At 36.1% G+C, this 25,319-nt stretch overlaps 1 protein-coding gene across 4 annotated transcripts in view; it reads right to left on the bottom strand.

Moving 5' to 3' along the window:
* Nucleotides 1–335: 335 nt before the first annotated feature.
* LOC129240706 (tyrosine-protein kinase Src64B) overlaps nt 336–25,319 on the bottom strand; it is a 175,547-nt gene continuing 150,563 nt past the window's right edge. For 3 of the 4 annotated variants that reach the window (XM_054876659.1, XM_054876662.1, XM_054876661.1), the window contains exons 4-8: nt 22,410–24,085; nt 5,613–5,835; nt 5,268–5,521; nt 4,003–4,310; nt 336–3,914 (exon numbers count right to left, since the gene is read on the bottom strand). In XM_054876659.1, coding sequence (XP_054732634.1) covers nt 3,300–3,914; nt 4,003–4,310; nt 5,268–5,521; nt 5,613–5,835; nt 22,410–22,641 — 1,632 coding nt within the window. In that variant the 5' untranslated portion in view covers nt 22,642–24,085 and the 3' untranslated portion in view covers nt 336–3,299. The remainder of the gene's footprint in view (nt 3,915–4,002; nt 4,311–5,267; nt 5,522–5,612; nt 5,836–22,409; nt 24,086–25,319) is intronic. The other variant, XM_054876663.1, reaches the window with a different exon arrangement.

Raw genomic sequence — 25,319 nt, 5'->3', positions numbered from 1 at the left:
AAATAAATATAGAGTTCTGTAATTTGAAACTTACTGCCACTACTCATTTTTCGCTTCTGCAAAATATTTAAGTTTTCTTGGTCTGTTATGTTCCTCAATTTCTTTCTACTTTCTATCGGATAGCCCAGGAATAGATTGATCAGCTTATTTACACACCCCATAACGTTTCATTCCACTGTAAAGCTAACGTCTGTTTATCTAGTGCGTAGAAAGTAGTGTTTGAAAATATATATATATGAATATATATGTATGTATGTATGTATGGAAATGAGAACCGCGGAAAAATAATTTCAGATATATTTCATACAAATAAAATAAAAACTAAGCATTCCGACTTCAGTTTTACTTTTTACTCTTTTTACTTTACTTACAAAATTCAGGATATAACCTGCCATAAATTAAAAAAAAGTTAAAAAAGACAAAATATTTCCTTAGTGACTATACAAAACAAAGAGGATGACAGTGTCAATGGGTGCCTGGTTATATGTTTGCCAGTATATCAAAAGTGTAGGGATAAAGAGCCGTAACTTCGCAGTTTTAACTTTCAAGAAACAAATAAATGAAACAAATATCTAGTAGGGTTTGCAAATAGTGGCATAAATAATTTTCGAGTTTAGTTTTCGTCACTTTGCATCTGCTCAAAAATAACGAACTGGGTTAGTGAAACAGCGAGGAAGGGCTAATTTTTTTCAATGGAAATTTAAATCTCATATTCAGCTAAACCAAAATTTAGTTTGCGAATAAACTACAGTTAAATTTTCACTGAAAAGCATTTTAAACTTTCCCCTTTTTTCTATCACGCTTAAGTTGTTTACAAAAATGCAATTCTTTTTTCGCCATTCACTATCCACTAAAATCTGCTAGCGATTATAATTTGTCGAAACAAAATATGCTTGTTGTTTCCACGACAGTCGGTTCTACGTTACCGAAACGAGCGGGATTTATATCCAGCCAAGGACTGTCATTCCAGCAGCAGTCCCCGTATGTAAGTATGGGGAATGTTTATGCTGCTACAACAACAACAAGCGATTATATAATAATAAAATATCAAAAGCATGTTTCGATATTATCTTCACAAAACTGTGACTCAAGAAGGCGAATTCATAGGAACAACAAGTAGGACAAAAATAAAGTACGAAAAAACTTTTCCAAAGTTTATTTACCACAACTGACTTACATATATTCCCAAATAGAATCGTCAAAGAAAGTGGAAGGACAACAAGATGCAGTCGCAACCAGCTCGTTTTACTACCTAAGCGCAACTGCCTTATTTCACCACGTAAAAAAATAACTGGTTTGTGAATCAATTGGCTTTTGCAAAAGCTCGGTGAGTCTGAGCAGCAGAGAATGGTAAATATATGTACCTTCTTGTCTTCATTCGTTCTTTGATTTAGCCTTCCACATCGATTCTACATTACCGGAATGACCCGGACGTACAGCTGAACAAGGAAGTCACTCCAGCAAAATTCACTACAAAACCAACAACAAACACAACAACAACAAGTTGCATACACATACTTATAACTTAGCTAAAAAGTCAAGATTTCAAAAAGTTGGTCTTACCTAAACGCAGATTGAAAATTTAACTACATAAAAAGTGAATGCGTTCCGCAAATACCAAATTCCAACAATACAAAATTGTGGCTAACATGTGGCAGTGCTGGCCCCTCTTTTTTTGCTACAACAACCCAGGTTTTCAAGTTCTGGGTGATGGCGGAATTGATATCTTAAATTGTATTGGTTGGTGTTGTTGTAATATTTTTTTTTTTTTTGCTGCTGGTTTATCTATGCTTTTTTGAATATAAAACCGGGACGTTCCGGTAGCATTGCTTCGTCAAGCACAAGAACGCAGAACCGAATTTGGGCCTCGCTTTCACTTTTTCACTGTATACGACAGCAATCGGCGTAAAAAATGTACATAATGTTTTAGGATATTATAATAACAAATATTTGCGAATATGCTTGTGAGTGACTTCCATGTAAACTAACTTGTCGCGATTAATGAATGGCGAATAAAACGCATAAACTTATTTTTAAAGCAACATTAAAAACGGCTCTTTACCACTAATTCATGCTTAATGGCTTACGTATTATTTTCATAGCGTTAAAGGTTAATTGTTCTTTCGGTAGCGTACTTTTTATAAAATGCTACTTATTTACTTATTTTAAATGATGCACATGTCTGTATGCATGTATATGTATCTAAGAGATACGTGTTGTATATGCGGTGTAGTATACTAAAAATAAACTGTATGTATAAATGCAGTACCATTGTTTGCACACTTTTTGTATTGGTTATTAAACTTGTTACATACTTATATAAACTAGTTCTTAAAGGAGTACAATAGTATAGTAAATTCAGTTGGAAATATTCGGAAAATGTTCAGTAAACTTACAACAATATAAGGTTTAAGTACTACACACTACATTAATGTATATAATATATAGAATGAAGAAAATAAGCACTCGTGAACGCAAATTAACAAGAATAATGTAAATAATAAAATTAAAATAGGGGCATTATTTAATAATGCGCTAAATAGAGAGATAGACAGAGGGAAAGAGAGAGAGCGAGAGAGCGGAAGAGGTAGAGAGGAATAGAATGCTACGTACGCGCAATAAATTTAATAAATACTTTCAAAAAATTACTATATTCATTCGTTTTGGAATTTTTTAAGATGTTTTTTAATTTTGCAGCTTTTTTGACTAAAAGTTTTATTGTTGTGGTTGTTGTATTTTTGTTAAATGCTTTTCTCATATAGCACAATTCATTTGCCATAAGCTTAAAATTACATAAATACCTCTATATAAATTATAAAAGATTTCGCTTATCAAGTGTAAAATATTTTTTGTTTTGTTTTTGTTTCTCATATACTATCATAAACGTTCGTATATATCATACTCGTACTATATGTAATGTATATAATGTAGAATAGCATTTAGTATGTAGCAGTATTTTTTCTATTCTCTGTTTTGAATGTAAAAATTGTCTTTCAATTGGTACATCATTGACAATGTCAGCGCTCTCGTATATGTAGCATGCGTGTGTATGCACCTCTATTTTGCTGCCAACCGTTAGCGCTACTCCACATCTCTTTCACTTTCTCATTCCATTTTTTTGTTTTGTTTTTTGTCTGTTTTTTATATCTCTTTCTTATGCGGCTTACTTCTCAATTCAATTTAAAAGGCTTAAAATTAAATCTAGTTAATTTATGTTTGTATATTTTTATGTATGTATATGTCGCACTGGCAATGTTGCAGCACTCTCGCCGCTGTTTGAGTGCTACTATGTTCGCTGCTTAGTCCTGCACCTCTCGGTAGGGCACCTCGGACGTCACAGTGAACGACTCGAAATAGTGATTTAAGAATTCAAATGTTGGTCGTTTTTCCGGCACCGCATCCCAGCATTGTAGTAGTAGATGATAAATATTATCAGGGAAATAATGATTAGTTGGTTTTGGCATGCGGAAGCCTCGTTCGATATTCTCAATGACTTCTCGACTATGCATGCCTGGATATGGCACTTGTCCGTAGGTAAATAGTTCCATTAACAAAATACCATACGACCATACGTCGGATTTTATTGAAAATTTGCCATAGATTATCGCCTCTGGGGCGGTCCATTTCACAGGGAAACGCGATCCCTGCTTGGGGCAGTATTCGTCGTCAGCGATAACACGCGCTAAACCGAAATCACAAATTTTTGCAACATTATTCTCGCCGATTAGCACATTTCGTGCGGCCAAATCGCGATGTATCAATTGTTTCGATTCGAGATATTCCATGCCGGATGCCACTTGTGTGGCTATATAAATAAGATCTTCAAAGTGTAAATAGCGGCCATCACCCTCACGTAAAAAGTCCAATAAGCTGCCTTTAGACATGTATTCTTGCACAATGTAAATGGGTTCCTCCTGTAATAAGAGCGCATAAAATGTGATGAGTATGAAAAAACCATAAAAATAAACAACAAAAAAACGAAAAGCAACAACATTAACACACCTGTGAGCATACAGCATACAATGCCACCAGTCGATTGTGTCGAAACTTCTTCATGATAGCCGCTTCTTGCAGGAACGCCTGTGTCGACATGGTACCTTCGCGCAGTGTTTTCACAGCGACATCAATATTGTTGCGCCACTTGCCGTAGAATACTTCACCGAAGTTGCCGCGTCCTAATTTGCGTATCAACTGAATTTCGGAGCGTGGAATCTCGTACTTGTCACGCAATTCCGGTCCCAAATCCCACATTTGTGGTTGCGGCTTCGGGCACGGACGTGACAGAATGTGGCAAAGGCCAAGTGCATTTTCTGCGGAAATTAATAGCAATTTAAACACTTACACACACACAGGTGTACTATAACTGAGATCCAAATGACCTCATGCAAAATGAGTTTGCTTTCTTGTATTTACTTGTACAGTAGTGGCTATGAATGTCACCATCAGCAAAATCAAAGATAATATTTCAAATCATCCCTTTATGTTTTCAAAATTAACATAGTTTGGAAGGATTATTGATATTATCCTTTTGAATTTGTGGAAATTTGATTTTCGAAAAAAAAAAATACATATTCTGAAATCTAATTTTCGTGAAGACATTATTTGAATTTTTTTCTTGTTTCCGAATTACAAAATCCCACCGATTGTCACAGAGGATTTTCGAAAATATTACCACTCTGAACTCCAAATTTCGTACAAAGATTTGATTTGAAATACTTTTTTCTTATTTTTGACTTCTATCAATTCAATGCTGTCAAATTTTCGGAAAGATACTTAAAACAAATACCGTATTAAACATTATAACTTGAAAAAATATATATTTTTTCCTAGCTTCTAGGCTTTATAATTGGCACTTATACCCTTTTTGAGAGTTTGGCCAAGCTCCTCCTCCTATTTGTGGCGTACGTCTTTATGTTGATTCACAAATGAAGGGACCTACAGTTTTAAGCCGACTCCGAACGGCAGATTTTTTGTGTTAATGAGGAGCTTTTTCATGGCGGGAATACACTCGGAGGTGTGAAATTTCCTGCCGACTGGCGACCGTTATTAGAAAAAACTTTTTCTTCATTTTGACCTCTCACCGAGATTCGAACCTACGTTCTCCGTTTTCCCGCATCAACCCATTCCACTACAGCGGCCGCCAAACGCAAACTAAGTTTTTATTAAAAGAAAGCTATATTGCTCCTAAAAAAACAAAAAAATTGTCCGCGCCTTCACTATTGGTAACCTTCATCTGAACACCACTGTATTTGTAATTGTTGACTTACTACTGTAGGCCATCACCAGCGCCTGCAACGAAGGGAAAGTCTGGTTTGTGGCAATGTAGTAGCCGCCATTGTCGAGTGGCTTGATGCGATAATGCTTCACATGGTAGCCACGTCCATCTTCCCAGTCCTTCACCGACAACGAATACCCATTGGGGTTGTGCTCCGAGGGGCGTACCAGAAATGTACCGCGTGGATTCTCTTCCGCCAACAAGAGCTTATCGGCCTCTTTTCGTAGCACATTTTCAAAGAACCAACTGCGAATATTAAAAAAGAGAAAATAATTTTATTTTTAATCAATAAATCTTTAAATCTCTGAAAATCATATGTGTGTGTATGTATACTCACTCTTCACTGTTCACACTACGCTCCTCGGCGACAAAATTTAGAGGTATCAAACCCTCCTGACGTGTGTTCAAATTGACTACACGCCACCAATCGGATTCAGTGTCGTCGATTACTTCCATCCGGTCACCCTTCATGAAACTCAAATCAGATTCATCGCGCGACTTGTAGTCGTATAGGGCGACAACAACGCGCCGCTTGTTAGGCAGGGCACCTTGAACGCCAGCTGCAATTACACATGAAAGTAGAAAAAGAAGAAGTGGGAGAAGTTATATGTAAAGGAGTATTTTTAATTGAAGTTTAATATTTACACAGGAATTGTGTTCAAATATTGAACAAATGTATAGTGTGTTGAAAAATGAAATTTCCCAAAGCATGTTTTTAAAAATGTACGTAATTACAAATTACATTCCAAAAATTTTATGACGAAAAATGCAGCCAAATAATAGCAAAAGGCAATTCTAGCTCATATTCTCTCATAGAAGTATGAGTATTTACTACCTATTTTGATTGAATATTTAAAGCCATGCTGAAATAGTATGGCTCCATTCAAAAAGTAGTTTAATATACTCGTCAAATCTACACTCGCCACCAACATTCATAAATTACCGATATTATGTATGTTTATATTTTGAAGGTTTTCACCTAAAATCATAAAAATTTTAACCAATTGGTTTTGGAATAGAGCCATTCCACGTCAGGTCTTCTAAAAAAAATTGGTTTATTTTTAGGCTACAGTATAATAAGAAACAAAAAAAAAAACATTTTCGAAAATAAGGTAATAATCCTGAGTTTTATTCAAAGTTGAAAATTATAGTTAAGAGTTTTATGAAATGAAGTACCTTCGGTTCTTTTTAACATTTTTAAAATTTCCACTAAAGCCTTAAAATTCAACGAAATGAAATCACATGTCTGAGATTATTTTTCTCTGTGACTTAAAACCTGCGCAGCTAAAGTTCGGAGGTCTTTTTAGTACAATAATAAAGGGTGTTTGAAAGGACGCGCCTAGATGTTATTGTAAAATAGAACGTATAAAATTTGTATCCTTTTGGGGTGCACTTTTTTTATTCAAAATACGGCCTTTAACAACTATGTGTGAAAAATTACATAATTTAAATGTCCACAGTTAAAATCCGCCAAACAGTCGATTCATGAATGCCTAATTGTTGAGATATCGATGTTGAAAGTTGTTCAGCAACTCTTTGCACTTTTTCAACAGAACGTCCAGTTTTTGGCCTGACCGCCCTTTTCTTTCCTCGACAGAACCAGTTTCTTGAAATTTTTTCACCAACCTTTAAATTGCCGACCCATTCGGACGATTATTTCCATCAAAAAATTTCCGAATTTTGTAATGTGTTGCGCCTCTTTCAGAATAAGTTTAACCTTTAAATTGTCGACTCATTCGGACGATTATTTCCACCAAAAAAATTACGAATTTTGTAATATGTTGGACCTTTTTGAGAATAAGTTTCAATAGTTGTATCGCGTTGTTTTATCGTTGTTACATCTGCCTACAAGAAGAATGTCAAAAAAAACTTCAAAAAAATTATACCGTCTAGGAATTATTCCCTACTGAAACCTAGACATTACTTTTTAAAGACTCTGTAAATATCGTTATGCTTTTTTTACCTTCAAACACAAAACAAAAATACCAAAAATTTCTTAAAATCACGTGTGCTAGACTACTGGGCCGCCCTAAGTTTCTTAAAGAAACCAACTTGTAAAAAGCGCCATTTTGTAGTGATCAAAAATGCATGATATTGTGTAACTAAATGAAAGCGGTTAATAAAGAGTTCTCCAATAGGTGCACTTGAGAATTAGCAGTGCGTATATCTATAATTGCATGAGAACTATCGATATCGATAACGAAGGTTTGGCAGCTGACAAACTGTATTGGCATTTCTATTCAGTAAGTTTTGGCAAGACATGATTAATCGTTTAATTCCGAAATCAAGCTTCCAAATTGTGCAAATGTACTCTGAAACGAATGAATATTATCGCGAAGTTCAAAGATCACATCGTCCATTTTACGTTTTTTACCATTGACGCCATACGGCCAGATTTATTGAAAATTTGGACTGATCGAATAGGTCATGTAATTCATAGCGGCGGCGGACATATGCCGGATATCATATTCAAAAATTGTTAAACTATCTGTCACATTATAATAAAAATATTCCAACCATATTTCTGGCTTGTATTAGCACTTTAAGTTTACGACCTCTTAAAAAACACCCGATTTATAGGAAAAGCTTCGTGTCCCCTGTGCCTTTCGCCTACGAGGCTTGTCGACCGAGTAAAAGGCGGTGGTATAACCTTTCCAAATGCTCTGATGCGAAGGGCAAATCCCTTACCCGTCTTAAAACCTCGTAGATTTACAAAACCAAAGTAAAAAACAACTGTTGACTCACTTCAGCATGAAAAACAGATCACATGAAATTTACGAACACTGTTAGCACCATCTACATTACTGCAGCTGTGGATAAAGTTTCAGTGCTACCACGTTCTAATACTTGGTCTGTCTGAGAGAATATGGCCCGATTCGGGTGAAGTCCCCATAACAACTGTCCAGAAGCTTTTCTTTTCAGAAGTTCTCCTCCCCAGCGTAGGGAGCCCAACGTTGGCCTTTCCTAGGTCCGCAGCGCTCTTAGAATGAAAAGCACTGAAAAGATAATACCAATAAGGCTACGCACGTGAGCAAGAAACATGACAGTAGTCCAGTGTTATGCGTCAACCCACATTGCCGTTACTGTATCTAAGCTAACCTTCCATAGCAGGCGGGTCATTATTTGCAACATGGATTCCGCCAGATCACAACACCAAAATCCAAATCGATCACATAGCTTTTAGCTACGGTTAATGGTGCGGTTCTCTTATGGACATATGGAATACGTGGGGGCTGGGATTTCGAAAACTAACATCGCCGAAACGAAGATAGTGTGCATTACTGTAACATAAGCTCTGCCTCTGTAAATATTCGGTACTAATTGATTGGCATCAATAAAGACAACGACTCGGCAGATATATCTGCAAGTCGTGTAGTCCAGGCGCATGGAACTAAAAATATTCGAGTTCAATGTCAAGTCAGTTGTGTTATACGGATGCGATCTATGCGTGCCATACATGGCCTACACGTTTTTATCAACCGCAGACTTTGTCAGATCATGGGCATATTTAGCTCCACACTGCGTCCAGCAACAATCTCTGAGCTATGAAAAAACAAACACCTGCCCACTTAGAAATTCGGCATCGGAAATGGATAATGGATTACCATACTTTACGAAATCCAATGGAGACATATCGAAACCTGCTCTAGACTGGAACACACAAGGAAGTCGCAGACGCGACTGACCATCGAACACGTGGTGGCGATTAGTCGAAGCAAAAGCTCTACAAGCTCTTGACGACAAGCGAAGTTTTTAGTTTTAAACAAATTTAGTAATTTTAAATTGTATATTTAAGCCCTATGTTTCACCTACGAACGACGGGGGAAAAATATGCATGTATAGAATATACACTATATATTATAATATACTGTGGGCAAAAAGTAAGGTGAATTTATTTGTCAAACTTCGCGAGATTAAAATTTCGCTCTAGTTATTTTTTTCATGAGTTGGCAGCACTGTTAATAACATCTAGGCCAACTTTCATGTGAATGTCATTATCAGTAATATATTTACGCTTGTGTTTACCAAACGACCAAGAGTGCATTTTTCGATTTTTACAATGTCTGATTTGATTGAGCAGAGAAGTGCCATCAAATTTTGTTTGCGGAATGAAATTTCGGCTGCGGAAACGTTTCGACCATGTCGGAGAAAAATGTTTATAAGTGCTACAAAGACTTCAAAGAGGGTCGAGAACGTGTTGATGACTTGGAGCGCTCCGGACGACCATCGACGTCAACAGATGACCAACACGTCAATAAAGTGAAGGAGTTAGTGCTCAAAAATCGTCGGTTGACTGTTAAAGACCTTACTGATATGATCGGAATATCAGAAGGATCTGTGAAAACCATTTTGAAAGACCATTTGGGCCTACGAAAAGTCAAATCTCGTTTGGTACCGAAAACTCTCAATTTCTTGGAAAAAAGTCGTCGCGTTGATGTGTGTGAAACAAAGCTTTCAGACTATCAGGACAAGCTCAAATGCATCATTACGGGAGATGAGACTTGGATTTATGCTTACGACCCTGAAACAACCGACCAATCAAGCGAATATCGTGCGAATATCGAAAAGAGCACGTCAAAGTCGTTCAAAAATAAAGGTCATGATGACAGTTTTCTTCGATTTTGGTGGTGTGGTGCACTATGAATTCCTTCCACCCTACCCAACTGTTAATAAGGAATATTATTTGAGCGTTAAGCGTCGTTTACGTGAAGCAATTCGTCTAAAAAGACCAGAATTATGGGCCAACAACTCTTGGTTTTTGCATCACGATAATGCACCGTCTCACTGCACTCGTTCTTTGTGACCATTTCGCCAAAAATTCCACGCATATCGTTCCGCAACCACCGTATTCGCCTGATTTGGCTTCGTGTGACTTCTGGCTACTCCCAAAACTCAAGAGGCCACTCCGGGGAACGCGTTTCGAGTCGATTGAGGAGATAAAAGCTGAATCGAAGAAGGTGCTGATGGCTATATTTGGCATGTTTCGGGGATTGGAAAAATCGTTGGCATAAGTGTATTTCATCGAGAGGGGATTATTTTGAAGGGGATGAAATTGATTTACAAGAATAAATAAAGATTTTTCATTTTACAACCAAATTCACCTTACTTTTTGTCCACAGAGTATATTCAGTTGTGGCTATTAACTTTCGAATACTCGCGATTCCACGAATTGAAATTGTAAGACGCTCCGTACGCTAACTTCGGTGATGGAGTTATCCACGAGAGATTCACCAGGTTCATTTACACTTCTTAAAAATCAGTTCGGTGTAGATTTTGAGTCGGCGATTTCATCTTCTAGGATGAGTAGGCAGATCGATATCGGATGATTTTAACCAATTTTTTGTCACCTAGAATGGGTGATATAAATCTTAAAATTGTAGAGTCAAGAGGATGTCACACTTGTCGTACTTCTCGCGAAGCATTGTGTTTATTGGAAGATAAGTTCGAGAGTTTCATCATCCCGCTTATCAGCGGTATTGACTGGCTACCGAAATCGCCGCTCGACCATTTTCAATGAAATCTCTGATAAACCAAAGATGATTACTGCCCCGATACCATCCCAACTCTCGAATTGACTCTTCATGAAATTGAACCCTTTTTATGTGAAAAATTACATCGAAAAATGGCCCAGTAGGACGTACCGCCTACAACGAAGCCGCTGCGACCATCAAACCGAAAATTTCTTTATTAAATTTTGTATGGAAAATCTATTATAATAAACGAATATGATATTACTTTTTGCCAGAGTGTAAATCCTGTTGCTGCTTACTTAGTTGCATGGAGAAAGCACGTGGCAAAACACACAAGTACTTCTATGTCCACCTCTCCCCTAAATAAAAAAAACATACAACAAAAACGAGGAGCGAACGCGCTTGCTCCTTCTGTCCCACAATTGCATTTCATTTCAATTCGTAGCAATTTACTAATGAGTAAAAAATAAGAAAAAATATATAATAAAATTAAAAAATTTAAATCAGCAGCGGGGAGAAAATTAAACATGATTTAATATACCAAGGCAATGCCAACTTTTTCTAGGTGCCACTTAATGTCGCTAATTGTATTAAACTATTTACTCTTCTGCTTCTTATTTTCCATATTCATATTTTTGGTGTTAAGTATGCATTTTATGTGTGAGTATAAGTTCGTGAAAAAAATTTAGAAGTAGAAAAGTCGCACGGGATTGAAAATGTAAATAATTGCCTGACGACCAGTTGCCAACTTAACTTTTTAAGCAAGGAGCCTTGGCCTCTCAATACATGCATACATTATTACATATTTCTGCGGTATATATGAGCATACATATGTATATGTATATGTTCGGATATGTAAATGTTCATTTGCAATATGCAATATGCAACACATGACACATGGAGCATATAACATACGCACTCCTCACTCGCTGGCCCACATGTGGCGAACGTATCAAGTGGCATTTGTACAAGTGCTGCGCATAGAAAATCAGCTCTTCAACTTTGGCCTGAAATGGAATTTGCTCAAGCTGACTTGTAATGCTGGAAAGCCTCAAAAATGAAGACTGTCAGGGTAGCTAGTGGACGCCAGTAACTATGTTATGTAATACAGCCAATGAATGTCTCAGTTGCGAGGTGGTCTCAGTTTCATCGCCCAATGTGGTAGTGCTGCAGTGTTGTGGCCGCAAAGTTCAGCAGATGCAGCAGCAGAAGCGTGTGCCAGAGGGCAATTTTAAGTGCTGGTGCTTGCGCGAACGCACATACACACATAAACACATGCTGCGAAATTCCCCAACTAACCTTTCTGTTTGGTATCAACTTGAGATGCATTGGATAAGAAATAGCTTTCTCAAATCCACAACGTTAATTCTCACACCATCTCAACAAGTGAAGAATAGTGTTCTCAACTTAAAAGGCACTTTTTTTGACATGGGCATTTTATTAGTTATCAAGTTGAGATATTATTAATTCTCCACTTGACCTCAAATGGGTTTCTCCAAGCGGTATCAAATGAAAGAATCCGTTCTTTATCATATAATATTTATTAATTTTATATTTATGCAAATCTTTCAATAATTACTATAATCAAATAATATACTATAAACAGTCAGCGTGAAAAGAAAATGTAAGCCACATATTGATAAGTTTTGATTATTTATTTATTTTACAATTTCAATTCTTTTTTATACAAATAGAATTCATACTACAGCAAGAACCATATGAGGAAATATTTCGAGCTTTGCAGTTGTAAAAAATCGGCAAATTTTCATCAAAATTTCAAACTTTTTAGTCAGTATTTTTAGAAAAATTGCGGGTATACAGTTTTATAGATTATTGAATTTTGGTATAATAAAGTGAAAATTTCAAATGATTGCGTTGATTTTTGACAATTTTTTCTGCTGACGGTGGTCGGTTTTTTCTTCCATGTAAAAAAATTGTGGAGAAAATGCACAAGGCCACTGTCACAAAACAAAATGCTTAAAAATCAGTGTGGTTTTTTACCTACTCAAAAAAATAAATAGTCAAAACTTGTCAATATATGGTATACACTTTCTTTTGACGTTGACTGTAAATATACATATATATGCACTTTTTGTTGATTGTTTGGTCGAAGACCTCCTCTAATTTATGGTGTCTTGATGTTTTTCCAAAAATGGTGAAATCCTTTTTTTATGAGAAGTTTTTTCTTGACAAAAATACACTCAGAGGTCTGTCATTGCTTGCCGAGAGGCGACCGCTTCAGAAAAAAACTTTTCTATTATTTGGTGTATCGTGCCCGGGTTTCAAATACCGACACAATAATTTCGGTTACACAAGAAAGGTAAATTCCGAACGAAAATAGCAGCCAATTTATAACTTATTTTATACATATAAATAAAAATTTTGTATGTAAAATAAATTTACAAGAAAAATATAAATGTTGCGAGAAAGTTATTGATGATTTCACAAATTCACTTCAGCGCCGGTTGAGGAATAAGGTTTGTAACTGCAACTTAACTTGACAACTAAGAGTTTAACAAACGTTAGAGAAGAATATTTTTTCATGTGCTTGTTGGGTTTAAGCACATACAGTGGCGTATAAAAAAACTACATACATATTTCACTTTTACATCGATTTAGTGAATTCAGATTTTTTTACAATTAATAACACTAAAAGTAGAGACAGTAGAGACACGCGCGGAGGTGTGTCACGTCAATACAAAAAAACAAATATTTTGTTTTAAACGAAAACCAATATTCTTCAAATTAATACCGTTGGAGACCATTGTAAATCACAAGATCTTTGCACCTAGGGTATAAAATATGTTCAAACACTTTATGAGAAATACGGTTAGAATAATTTCTTTAATTTCGGGTATGTACTGAGGTTTTAATAATTTCTTTTTTCTGAAGATTATTTGCACTTTATTCCATATAAATATTTATTTCTTGTGCAAGAAAATGCGCAAGACCGTTGCAAAAAAAAAACAATCAACTTCTAATTTTTGTTATATGAAAAACCAACAAGAGCCGTAACCAAACAAAATTTTTTACATGAAAATGCATACCCAATATTTGTCTAAAAATTTACAATTTAGATGAATATATTTTGTACAAAGAAGACCGGCACTTGAACGAATAATAGGCGATCAACGCCTGATCAACGTCTCTAAGCAGGCAGGACATTCGCCTTATAACCCCGATGGGTACGGCTTGATTGGCCACACTGCCAGATTGACCGTTCCTCGCTAAGGCGTCTGTCAAAGTTACTACGACTCGGCAGATAAGACTATGCAACACCTATTCTAAAACCTTCCAGCATTAGCTAGGCGAAGGGCTGAAACGATCGGAAGGAACTTCTTTAATGTACTTGGTGATTTCAATTGAGTAATGTTTTGAGTACAAATTGAACACAGGAGTACGAGGGGTGTCTTTTATATGTCGGGATTAGAGAACAAAAACAAATTTTAATCATCGAAAATCACTTTATTGTTTTTCAAAATATTCTCCATGAAGATCTATACACTTTAGCATGCGTTTGAACCAATTGTCGAAGCACTTTTGCCACTTTGAATGAGGTACCTCCGAAACATGCATTCTGAATGCCGCAACCGCTTCTTCAGGTGTCGAAAAACGTTGACCTCTCAGTTTGTTTTTACGTACGGGAATAAAAAGAAGTCATTTGGTGCCAAGTCAGGACTATACGGCAGATGACCCATTAATTCGATGTTTTGGGTGCTCAAAAATGCAGTTGTTTGAGCCGATGTGTGAGAGCTCGCATTGTCCTGGTGAAGAGTAATCCGTCTTTGGCGATTGGTTTTCCTAATTTCTTGGAAGACAACTGCCAAACAAATGGTTGTGTACCACTCAGAATTTACTGTTCTGCGTTGTTCTAGTGGTACGGTTGCGACATGTCCAGTTTTTCAGACGACCATTTGCTTGGAAGTGCTTCGTGCGCGATCAACTTTTGTTGGATTTGGCTCATCTTGAAACACCCATAGAGTCGACTGCTGTTTACTTTCGGGCTCATACGCGTAAATCCATGATTCATCACCTGTCACGATGTCATAGACGTGTTTCGAAGCCCCGCGATCGTATTTTTTGAGCATTTCCTTCGACCAATCGACACGAGCCTTTTTTTGAGCGATTGACAAATTGTGTGGGATCCAACGCGAACAAATTTTTTTGACAGTCAAATGTTTATGCAATATTGAATGTATGCTGGTCCCACTAATGCCTAAGATTGTCTCAGTCTCACGATAGGTCACAGGACGATCTTGCAATATCAGTTCGCGCACAGCATCAATGGTTTTCGGAACAACAACTGATTTTGGACGACCTTCACGAAATTCGTCTTGGAGTGAACTACGACCACGGTTGAATTCACCATACCATCGATAAACACTGGTCCTTGATCGAGCTTGAATTAAGTTCATCCATGCACTGTTGCTGGTTAATCCACGTCGAAAGTTGTAAAAAATAATCGCACGAAAATGTTCACGATTTAATTCCATTTTTGGACCTAGATGAATCTTTTAAGTTACTGTAAACAACACAAATAGCGCTGGTATTTCAAAACGTTCTGAGTACGTAAAAGCCAAAAAATGTCAAACTTTGCGATACAGCTGTCAGTTGCCAGATTGCAACACCAGGGTTGCCAAATCCCGACATATAAAAGGCACCCCTCGTAATTGTATTATAGCCAAATAGTTTTAGCGAGACTGCCATTGGCAAGCCGATTTAAGGAGGAGATTACACCTCAAAAACGCATATTTTACAGTTCAGTGTTTGGTGAATACAGTTGAGTGTTTCAGCATTTCAAATTAAAAAAAATTCGATATATTATGTATTCAATACCACTACGACCAAGGTGGAAAGGCAGATCAGGCGGCGAACAAAATGTTTCCTGTTCCTTGAATGTAACAGCTGTAGTTCCAACGATGGACGTCGAAGACGAGGTGTGCTCGAGAAGAGTATTTGATAATTACTAGATGATTCGCGTAATATTTATCTTTAATGGCTTCCCACAAATAATAATCTAACGGATCCAGTTTTCAATAAAATCCAGTTTCTGCAATTCTGTTTTACCGAATTTAGATGCAATTTCTTTGCAGCTCCGGAGGTGATGCACCATTTTGCAAGTAAATTTTTAATATTTCCCAAGATTTCTCAAGCGTAAATCGACCAATTTCGACCACTTGCTATATAATATGTCCTTGATGAAACGGGATACCAATGGATATTTTACATTTGCTATTAGTTTTTCGTTTTGTTAAAATACAACTTTAATCTTTCTCATTTCATTGATCGTTGGAAAACTGCTTTCATTACTTTATAAATATTTCAAATCAGTTACTGACTAACTACAAGGCCATCTCCAAAGCTTTTTTTCTTCTCGATAAAGTGGTGAAAGAAAAATATTTTTTTTTTTGCCAAAGGTATGATTGATCCATACCATCATACTTTGTCTGTGGACGTTAAGCAATTAGCTTGATTTTCAGCGGACGTTTTATTTGTACACAGATCGATACTGTCTCGCATAGTATACTTTTACGGAAACTTGAAAGTTAGGCTTGCATTCCCCATTCTTAGCTCGGATTAGATATCCCCAAAATAATCTCATATTTATATACATGTATAATTGGCGCTTACACCCTTTTTAGGGCTTTGGCCGAGCTCCTCCTCCTATTTTTGATGAGCGTCTTGATGTTGTTCCACAAATGGAAAAATGGAAAATAATCGTATATGTTGAAATATATCGAACTTTTGGAGCTACCGCCGGAGTTTCTCAGGGTATCATTTTTGTTCTTTTATTTGCCCTTTTCATTAATGACATTGGGACCTCTTTTGCTCATTCAAAATTTTTGCTTTATGCAGATGACTTAAGATTTCTTAGTAGAATCTCAAGCTTGTCGGATGTTACACCTCCACAAAGTGTTCGAAACCATTTAATTGGCTGGAGTTTTAGAAATAAATTATCTCTTAATATCAATAAATGGTTTCATATGACATTTTCTAAAGTACTAAATCCAATAATCACTGCTCATAGCATTTTTAACACTCAGCTTTTTGATCTCAATGAATTCTTATACCTTAGGGTCGTTTTGTTCTTCTGGAGCAGAAAAACTTCAACATTACAAACAGAGTACTGCCTTTTTATCCTCCGTGTTATGTTAAATTTGCTAAATTAACTTAAACTAATTTTGCTCCCGTTACAAGAGCTCTTGACCCGCTGGTTTAGAAATTTCAAAAAATCGATTTTTTGTTTTTTTCGATATTTCGAAAGTATAGTATCTTAAGAATATACCGTGAAATTTTCATGAGGAATTTCCCAATATTATAGCTTCTACAGCACATTAACTAGGTAGAGAGCGGTCCGCGCGCTCCTGTACCTCAAATTTTAAACTCATTTATCTCAAAACGAGTTTTTTCGGCCTGGTGTTGTAAACACAAAAGGCTATTCAACCGAATTGTCTGAAATTTTAATATGTTGTTGTTTATGTTTACTACATCAATGGCTATCGCCCATACTAGAATCATATTATTACCAATTTTTTTTTATATATATATAAAAAACGGAAAAACCCCGAGTGTCAAATTCAAAACCGCGCTATTTTGTAAATTTTTGTTTATTCTAGTACGGGGCATAGTCGTACTGATTAATAATTATTTTGGTTTTTGTGTTTCAGATAAATAGAAGAGTCAAAATGGACAACAACGTCCAGACCCAATTTTTCGGCAGGGTCAACTTCAGCGCCATTTTTTAAATTATTAAAATTAAAAAAAAGAAAAACAAATCATTATTGTAGGTAAAGAAGTTAAAAAAAGAGCCTAAAATTTTAATATCGTTTTTCATTTATTTTTATTGTAAAAAAATTCCTGAAAATACCCTAAATCGACCACCGGCCCCTTAATGAGCTAAATAGCACATCTAGCTTATACATATATCTGTTTTTTTTATTTTTTATTTTTTAGTTAGTATAAGTTCATGATTGTACCTCTAGTAGGTAAGGTTTTGTAACCATAGCACAAATAAATAGATAAACAAATTCCATTGTATTTTACTATAGTTCACACATTACAATCAGTAGTTCAAGTTTCACATATTAGATGGCCGATGACCCTATATACTTGAGTTTTGTCTCCCACTGTACGTGTATGTATGACATAGAAAGTGTAAACATTTCATTATTCTGCCGCGTTAAGTCGTACTTAAGCCATATTAAGCTCAGCCAAGCGAGAGGAGACGTCGAATTGGCGTTGGGGTTGTATACGAGTACATGGCGAGGAAAGGAGTGAATAATTGGTGGCTTTGACAAGAGACAGCACCAGTTAAATGCAATGCTGGGAAACACAAGTAATTAAATAAATAAATAGGGTGAAAAACATATTAAAGCGTCTGTGAAGTAGATTGCGGCTATTTGGAACTTCATTCAACAGCAGGGATAAAATGTTAAGCTAAGCTTATGCCAATTTGTTGGCTAAAATGGATAGCCACCGAGGAATAAAGAAATCTAAGTGAAAATCTGAGCAGAAATCTAAAGCTAAACCTAGAAGCGTCTACACACAGCCCATAATGGTATTATAACGTTTAAAAATGTGTAAGTTTAACAAAAGTTAGAAAACAGTCAATTTGACTGATACCGGTAGGTTTAGTGTTAAAATGTGAGTACCTGGGGAAACGAGCATTTAGGGCGTATACTTTAAATGGTTTAAAAATAAATGAAAATATCAGAATATAGGTGTGAAGTGATTGGTCTTGGCAACACGTGAGAAATTTTTAAAAAAGCTTCACTATTATTGGACGAAGACGCTTATCGAATCCTTGCTGATATGTCTAAAGAGTTGAATGTTGACAAATCAACCGTCGGTAAGCGTTTGCACGCGATGGGAATGGTCCAGAAAGCAGGTAACTGGGTGCCACATCAATTGAAGGAGAGGGATATCGAGAGACGTTTGGTGACGTGTGAGATGCTTGTTGAAAGGCAGAAAAGAGAAGGTTTTCTGCATCGCATCGGCATATGGCAATGAAAAAGAGATCTATTTTGATTACCCTAAGCGTCGAAAATGTTGGAGCCTGCCAGGTGAACCAGGTGCATCGACAGCGAAAGAAAAAATATTCGTGCTTATATTGTGTATCTGGTCGGATCAGAAGGTTATCATCTATTATGAATTTCTTAAACCATCTGAAACCATCCTTGGTGATCGTTATCGACTGCAGCTAATGCGTTTGAATCAAGATCTCAAAGAAAAGCGACCGGAATAACATGACAAACTGATTTGCTGCATGACAACGCCAGGCCACACGTTACTAAATCGGTCGAGAAATGTTTAGGGGGAGTGAATTCGGAAATCCCACACATTGCACCTTCGGATTACCATCTGCTCCGATCAACGCTGTCAGCTCTTATTGGAGAGTAGATCACTTCTTACGAGAGCATCGCAAACTGGCTCAATAAATAGATTAAGTCAAAAGAACTCGAATTCGTCAGAAGAATCCGTACACTGCCTGAAAGATGAAGTAAAGTTGCAATACTTCACATAATATCTTGTAATATTTAATTGATTAAATAATTCGTAACTTTGGGCAAGAAAGGACGGAAACTTATTCCCATGCCCATAACATGCGAGCTTAGTTAACTGAACCTAGCCTAGAAAAATAAAAAAATCAATAGAATCCAGGCATTTCTGCGGAAGATAAATCGAATAAAAAGTTGCAATGGAAAAGTTAAAAATTCGTTATGTATGCATGAAATTTTTAATTTTTTGGAAATGCCAACTTCAATCAAGGACAACAAAAATACTTATCTTCCAAAATAGTCAAAAAAACAATTTCTATTAGTACTATTGCAAAATAAAATATCAGCTAGGTCAACGTGTTCGATTTGAAATGGTTTGACCCATATATGTTTCAACCACCAGGGATATGCAATGCTTAGCAAAAATAAAATTTTTCCATTGACTACATATCATTGAAAAATCAGGGAAGTCATTAACTAAAAATTCCATTTTCATTAATGAGCATTTTGCATTCCCGGGTAAAATACTTTCTTTCACTCCTAGGTGCTTCAAGAGTGAATCGCTTAATAAATTAATATATAATATGTTACACGCGATAAATTTAACCGTCTACCCCTACACAAATAACCCATGAAATTTTCGCACATATGTAGCTGCAGCGTAAGTTTGCGGTAGATTCATTGGATTTCCCAGTGCCCCACAGCGTGTTTGCAAACTTAATAATTAACTGGCTAAAGGTCAAACAATCACATTTCCATTCAATTCACACACACGCATACACACTATACATACAGTGGCTTAAACTCTTCATTGTGCATACAGTGAATCAACTTAAATAGAATTTACGAACATTGAATTAATTTATTTTCGAAAAAAGCATATTTATCCTTAATTTAGACTCTATTCATTAAATTCTCTATTATTTAAGCTTTATTTATTCGCATAAATAAATTAAGCTTAACTTTAACATGAAACAAGAATTGAAAATAAGCAAATCCAGAGAATTCATGTCAAAACAAATAATCGTGCAAAATTGTATGAAATATTATCAATATTATATCCCTGGTCAATATTTAGAGGCAAATCCTTTGGCCTATCTAATAGAATATTGTGCAATTCGTTTTTTACAGCTTCTTGCTCGATTATATTGATATCAGGTAATTGGATGGGTGTTTGGGAGTAGTTAGGGCAGTTGTATCTTGGCAACCACGGAGATGTGCTTCGAGTAGCTATCCTGAGAGATTGTGCAATACATATATGCGAACGGTGGCATGGAACTTTATCTAACATTAGTTTTAAGATATTGAAATTGATCCATATTGCCTTATACAAAGTGAATATTTCCGACACCAGCGCTTAAAACACATCCTCCCTCTATCACAGAACCATCTCCATGCTTCGCAGTAGCCTTTGTATCCTTCGGCCCAAATTCAGTAGCGAGACACAACACACAAGACATAAAACTTTCTAATCTGGTAGATAACTTCATAGCATTTATTTTTAGAATATGATATCCGTGATATCCACCGCAGCTATGCATTACATCGTGGCCGCAACACGTCAATGGTGGTTTGAATATTGCAATAAATCAATTGTTAAGCGCGCTGTAGGCAAGTTGGGTAACTACATAAATGTCATCCATGTTTAGTTGAGTAATTTTTGCAAACAAAAATTCAGTTAGCATGGCTCAATAGCGCTCGCCATTCACTGCAACGGCAGCTCCTTCGTCGTTTCGAAAGAAATAATGACCAATGATTCCGCCAGTGGTCTATGAACTTCACCAAAGGATTTTTTTTTCTGGCGTTAAAGGATTCATGATGACTTGCCTAACTTTACTGAACAGAAATGTCAACACAATTTGCCATTCTCAGCTGTCAAACCAGTTATTTTGGGCAATTCGCACATGGAAGTTTATTTTATTTTATTAAGTTATACAGCTGATACAAAGAGTTTTTTCTAGCTTCGCTTAAATTCTTGAGTTCTTCACGATGATTAGGTTTCTTCTCTTGGATGAGTCATTTTTTATCTTCTAATTACGTATTGCACTGCAGAATGAGTTCTGACCATTAAATTGCCGATTTCTCGAAAAAAATTTCCCTCTTTTCTTTTTATATTCTCCTGACGGAGCCATTGTGCAAGAACTATGTTTATCACTTTAAAACTTTTAGAAAACTAAACACCGTAGCCCTTTTTATGAAATTTACTACGCATTTTTATGGCGCGCTTGAAATATAGTGGGATACTGTAGCGTCCTATTTATGTACATTTTTTATATATGATTAAATAAAATAAATATAAATAAATGAAAAACCGCTTTTTCTACATAAAGTTAATTTATCATTTTGAAAATCTATTTTAAAGTTGAACGCTGAGTATGTACGATTAAGAGTTAGACCTACTGTATTGTATATGTATTAAAAAATAAGATCTTTGGACTGGTTCTACGCTATAAAAGTGAGTAGTGCGTTCCGAACTACATCAGAAGAAACAGCGTTTGTAATATAAACATCGACATTTTGGCGAGAGAGATGGCTAAATGGCCAAAAAAATAAGGAAATTCCTCAAGCAGGGAAGCAGAATTGTGGGCGGAAATAGCAGAGTCGATGGAGCAATCACATCGCATGGGCGTTGGACTTATCGCCCAGTTCCTTTCTATGAAGATAGCTAGGCAGACGATGTGGCGAAATGGATTTCCACCTTACTCAACTACTGACAGAATACGGAGCTTTAAAATTTGACTTTTATAAATTCGAACATAAATACGACCCTGAATGTAACTTCTGAGCAAATAACATTATTGAAGACGCAGAATATTGTTTTCCGCTATTTGAAATCGAAAGGGATGACTTGAGTCAGCAGAAAATGGGTCCGCTATTTGTAATATCGCAAATAAAATACTCAAAAAGTAGAATCTTCGTGGAAAGGCAATAGGCTGCTCCCCCTCGTGAAGCGGTAATTCCACAGTAATCCTTATTGGGATGGGAAATTTGTGGTATTTGTTTTTTTTTTCTTGTGTCGGTTTAATTTTTGTATGAAATTTTAAAATTGGATTTATATAAACATAAAAAAAACTTGTGAAACGCTTAATGTGCTATCGCTTTGTTGCGGGGTGTATATAAATACATTCAAGTATATTTGATTCTTAAATAAATGTAATTACTTACTTGGTGTTGTACGGGGGCGTATTATGTCAGCGCCACCCTTGGCGCCAATTTTAAGCGGGCCACGATTCGGATCCGGTGTGTAACGTGAATCCAACGAGCCGCCATTGTTGTGCTTTTGGCCGCTATTATTAATATGCGTTTGGCCAAAGGTGTAATCTGATTTCTTATAACCACTCGGGTAGGCGAGAGCCAGCTCCTGATCCTGCCGCTTGCTACAACATTTATTGCCCATTCTGTTCGCTTGCTGGCTGCTCGCTCAATGCTCACTGCTGCTACGCTCGCTCAGTTGCACGGTAGGTTATAAATAAAATTTGTTTATCCTGCGCCAGCAGCTCGCTCTGCTGTGGCACTCTATTAACAAAACCAACGTGTAACGAATGGTGTGCAACGAATTTGCTGCCGCTAAAGGAGGAAAATCACTTTTGTAAAAACAAACAATAAAAACGTTCAACTTTTTTTTTCTCTTTTTGTATTGTATTAAATTTGATTATTCATGAGAGCAGCGCGCCTTAAATGCTTAGCATTGTTCCGACACATTTCACGTTTACAATATTGTTGGCTCTTTTTTGGTTTGTTTTTGCCCGTTTATTTTATTTTACGTTTTTTTTTTTTATTTTTAATATTTAATTTTTTTTGTAAGTTTGTTGTTGCTATGAAAAATGCTGCAATTCTATCTGTTTTTGGCAATGTTATTTGTTGGTATTTGGTTTATCAATATTCCTTTGAGTTGTTTTAATGTGTATTTGTGTATGTTTTTATGATTTTGCATTAAACTAAAATAAGTTCAACATTTTGTTGCATTTATTGCGTTATCATGGAATTCCGTTTTGATTTCGAGATCATTTGTTGCACGCTTAAGTTGCTTGTTTGTGTTTTGTTGATTTTGTGAACGCTCGCTTAGTTTTAAATTCAATTGAGATGTTTAATTTATTAATATAATATAAACTATCAGTCTAGTTATGTTTGGATTTTTTATTATTTACGACTTAAAAAGTGGAAAAATATGGAGGGCTTTAAATTTGAAAAAGCTTTGGATACAGTTAGTTGATTAATGTGCTTCGCGTTCTACTACTTGACTTGTATTGACATTTTTTAATGTGTTAGACTTTTTAATACCACTAATAAGTAAAGGCATGCGAAACACCGGCCAACGATTAAGAAACACTGTCGCGAGGACCAGAGCAATTTATCCTAAGCGAGTACAATTGCTAATAGAAGATACTTTAATTGTGATACAGTTAATGCCTTTATAGTATTAGTAAATATTAGCACGCGCTGTTCTGTTATGTATGTACATTTGTTGTAGTAGTATTGTGGTAATAGTGGCAACGGTGCCTATGATGATTATCCCTCTTTACCGTGCAGAGCGCTTGCAAGCACATTTGTAGTAGTACTGCGGGTTCTGCTGCGGATTTGTTGATTTCACCTTCGTTTTATTTTCTTTTTTCGTCGTTTGTTTTTGTTTTGTATTGCTTTTGGCTTCGGTATCGTGTTCGGTTATTCTGTGGCGACCTTTATGTCGTCGTCCTCGGCGTCGGTAATTTCGTTTGTGATGCAGTCATGTGCCGTTCGCTGTTTTGTTTGTGTATTGTTTGATTTTCTTCGATGCTGTTCGCATTGCTATTCGGTATTTCCTTGACCCTAAGGCTTGACTTTGCGTAGTTAAGACTGCAAATCTGTAACGAAAAGAAACAAAATTATTTTTTATTCAATTTCAACATTTTACTAAGTATAATAAAAAGAGATCGGGAAAGTTATTTAGTATTAATGGAAAATAACCAATTAATGAAAGATTAAAAAATTTTCATTAACTAATAACCCAAATTTTACTATTTTACCCAATAGACAGCAAGTTTGCTGAACACACAACCAAAATGGTCCTTCAAATTTGAAATATTTTTTCAGAATTAGGAGATAGCTTATTTTTTGTAGCAAAACACAAAGAAGAAATTCTTAAAGCGCTTATATGTATTTGCGTGAAAAATGCGCCACTATGTAAATAAATGTATAGTGTAGGTGAAAACAGTATTAATTTACTTACATATATAAAATTAAACAAAAAATAAATAATTGGGGCGTACACTTCTGTTAGGGACTTGGCCAAACTCATCCTCCTATTTGTGCGTCTTGATGTTGCTTCACAAATGGAAGGACCTACAGTTTTAAGCCGACTCCGAGTGGCAAATGGTTTTTATGAGAAGCTTTTTCATGGCAAAAATGCACTATTGGGCGACCGATATTAGAAAAAACTTTTTCTATCATTTGGTGCTTTGTGCGCGGGGATTCATTTTCATGGGCCATCGTCTAAATGACGCAGGATGATATTAGTGTACGGGGAGATCCATGTAGTGGTTTCTTTTATAAATTACAAAAAAAAATCGCAAACATCAATTTTTTCAAAAGAGCAAACATTTCCATTTATTCATGTTTATTCTGTTAAACTGAGTTTTCCAGGAACTTGATGCAGAGATCTGATTCTATCCCTCGAATGTCGTGCTCACTTTTCCCCTTAAACGCCTGAATCACTAAGAGCTTGTTCACATTGCATCAATCCTTTACCCCCCTTTACAAACAAAGTCTAACGGCGCCAAATCTCAGCCCCAAGGTGACGAATTGACCTCACAGAGACGGCTAATAACATGATTACCGAGCTTGACGCAAAAAAAAAAAACGAATGGAACTTGGGCTTTGTGGCATCCTACTGAAACCAAAGATCGTTGAATTCCATGGCTTCAATTTTCGATTACACAAAAATCGTTTGCCATGCCGGTGTAGTGCTCAACGTTGACCGAAATGGTATCTCCAGCATAATTTTCGAAGAAAAATGGGCCAATTATGACACCGCTCCAAACTCCACACAAAACTGTCACTCTTTGAGGATACACAACGGGTTTTCTGATCTTCAGAGGC

The sequence above is a fragment of the Anastrepha obliqua genome, chromosome 3 (assembly GCF_027943255.1).
Source record: "Anastrepha obliqua isolate idAnaObli1 chromosome 3, idAnaObli1_1.0, whole genome shotgun sequence".
Lineage (NCBI taxonomy): Eukaryota > Metazoa > Arthropoda > Insecta > Diptera > Tephritidae > Anastrepha > Anastrepha obliqua.
The sequence above is the reverse complement of the archived record's forward strand: the minus strand, read 5'-3'. Positions and strand labels throughout refer to the sequence as shown.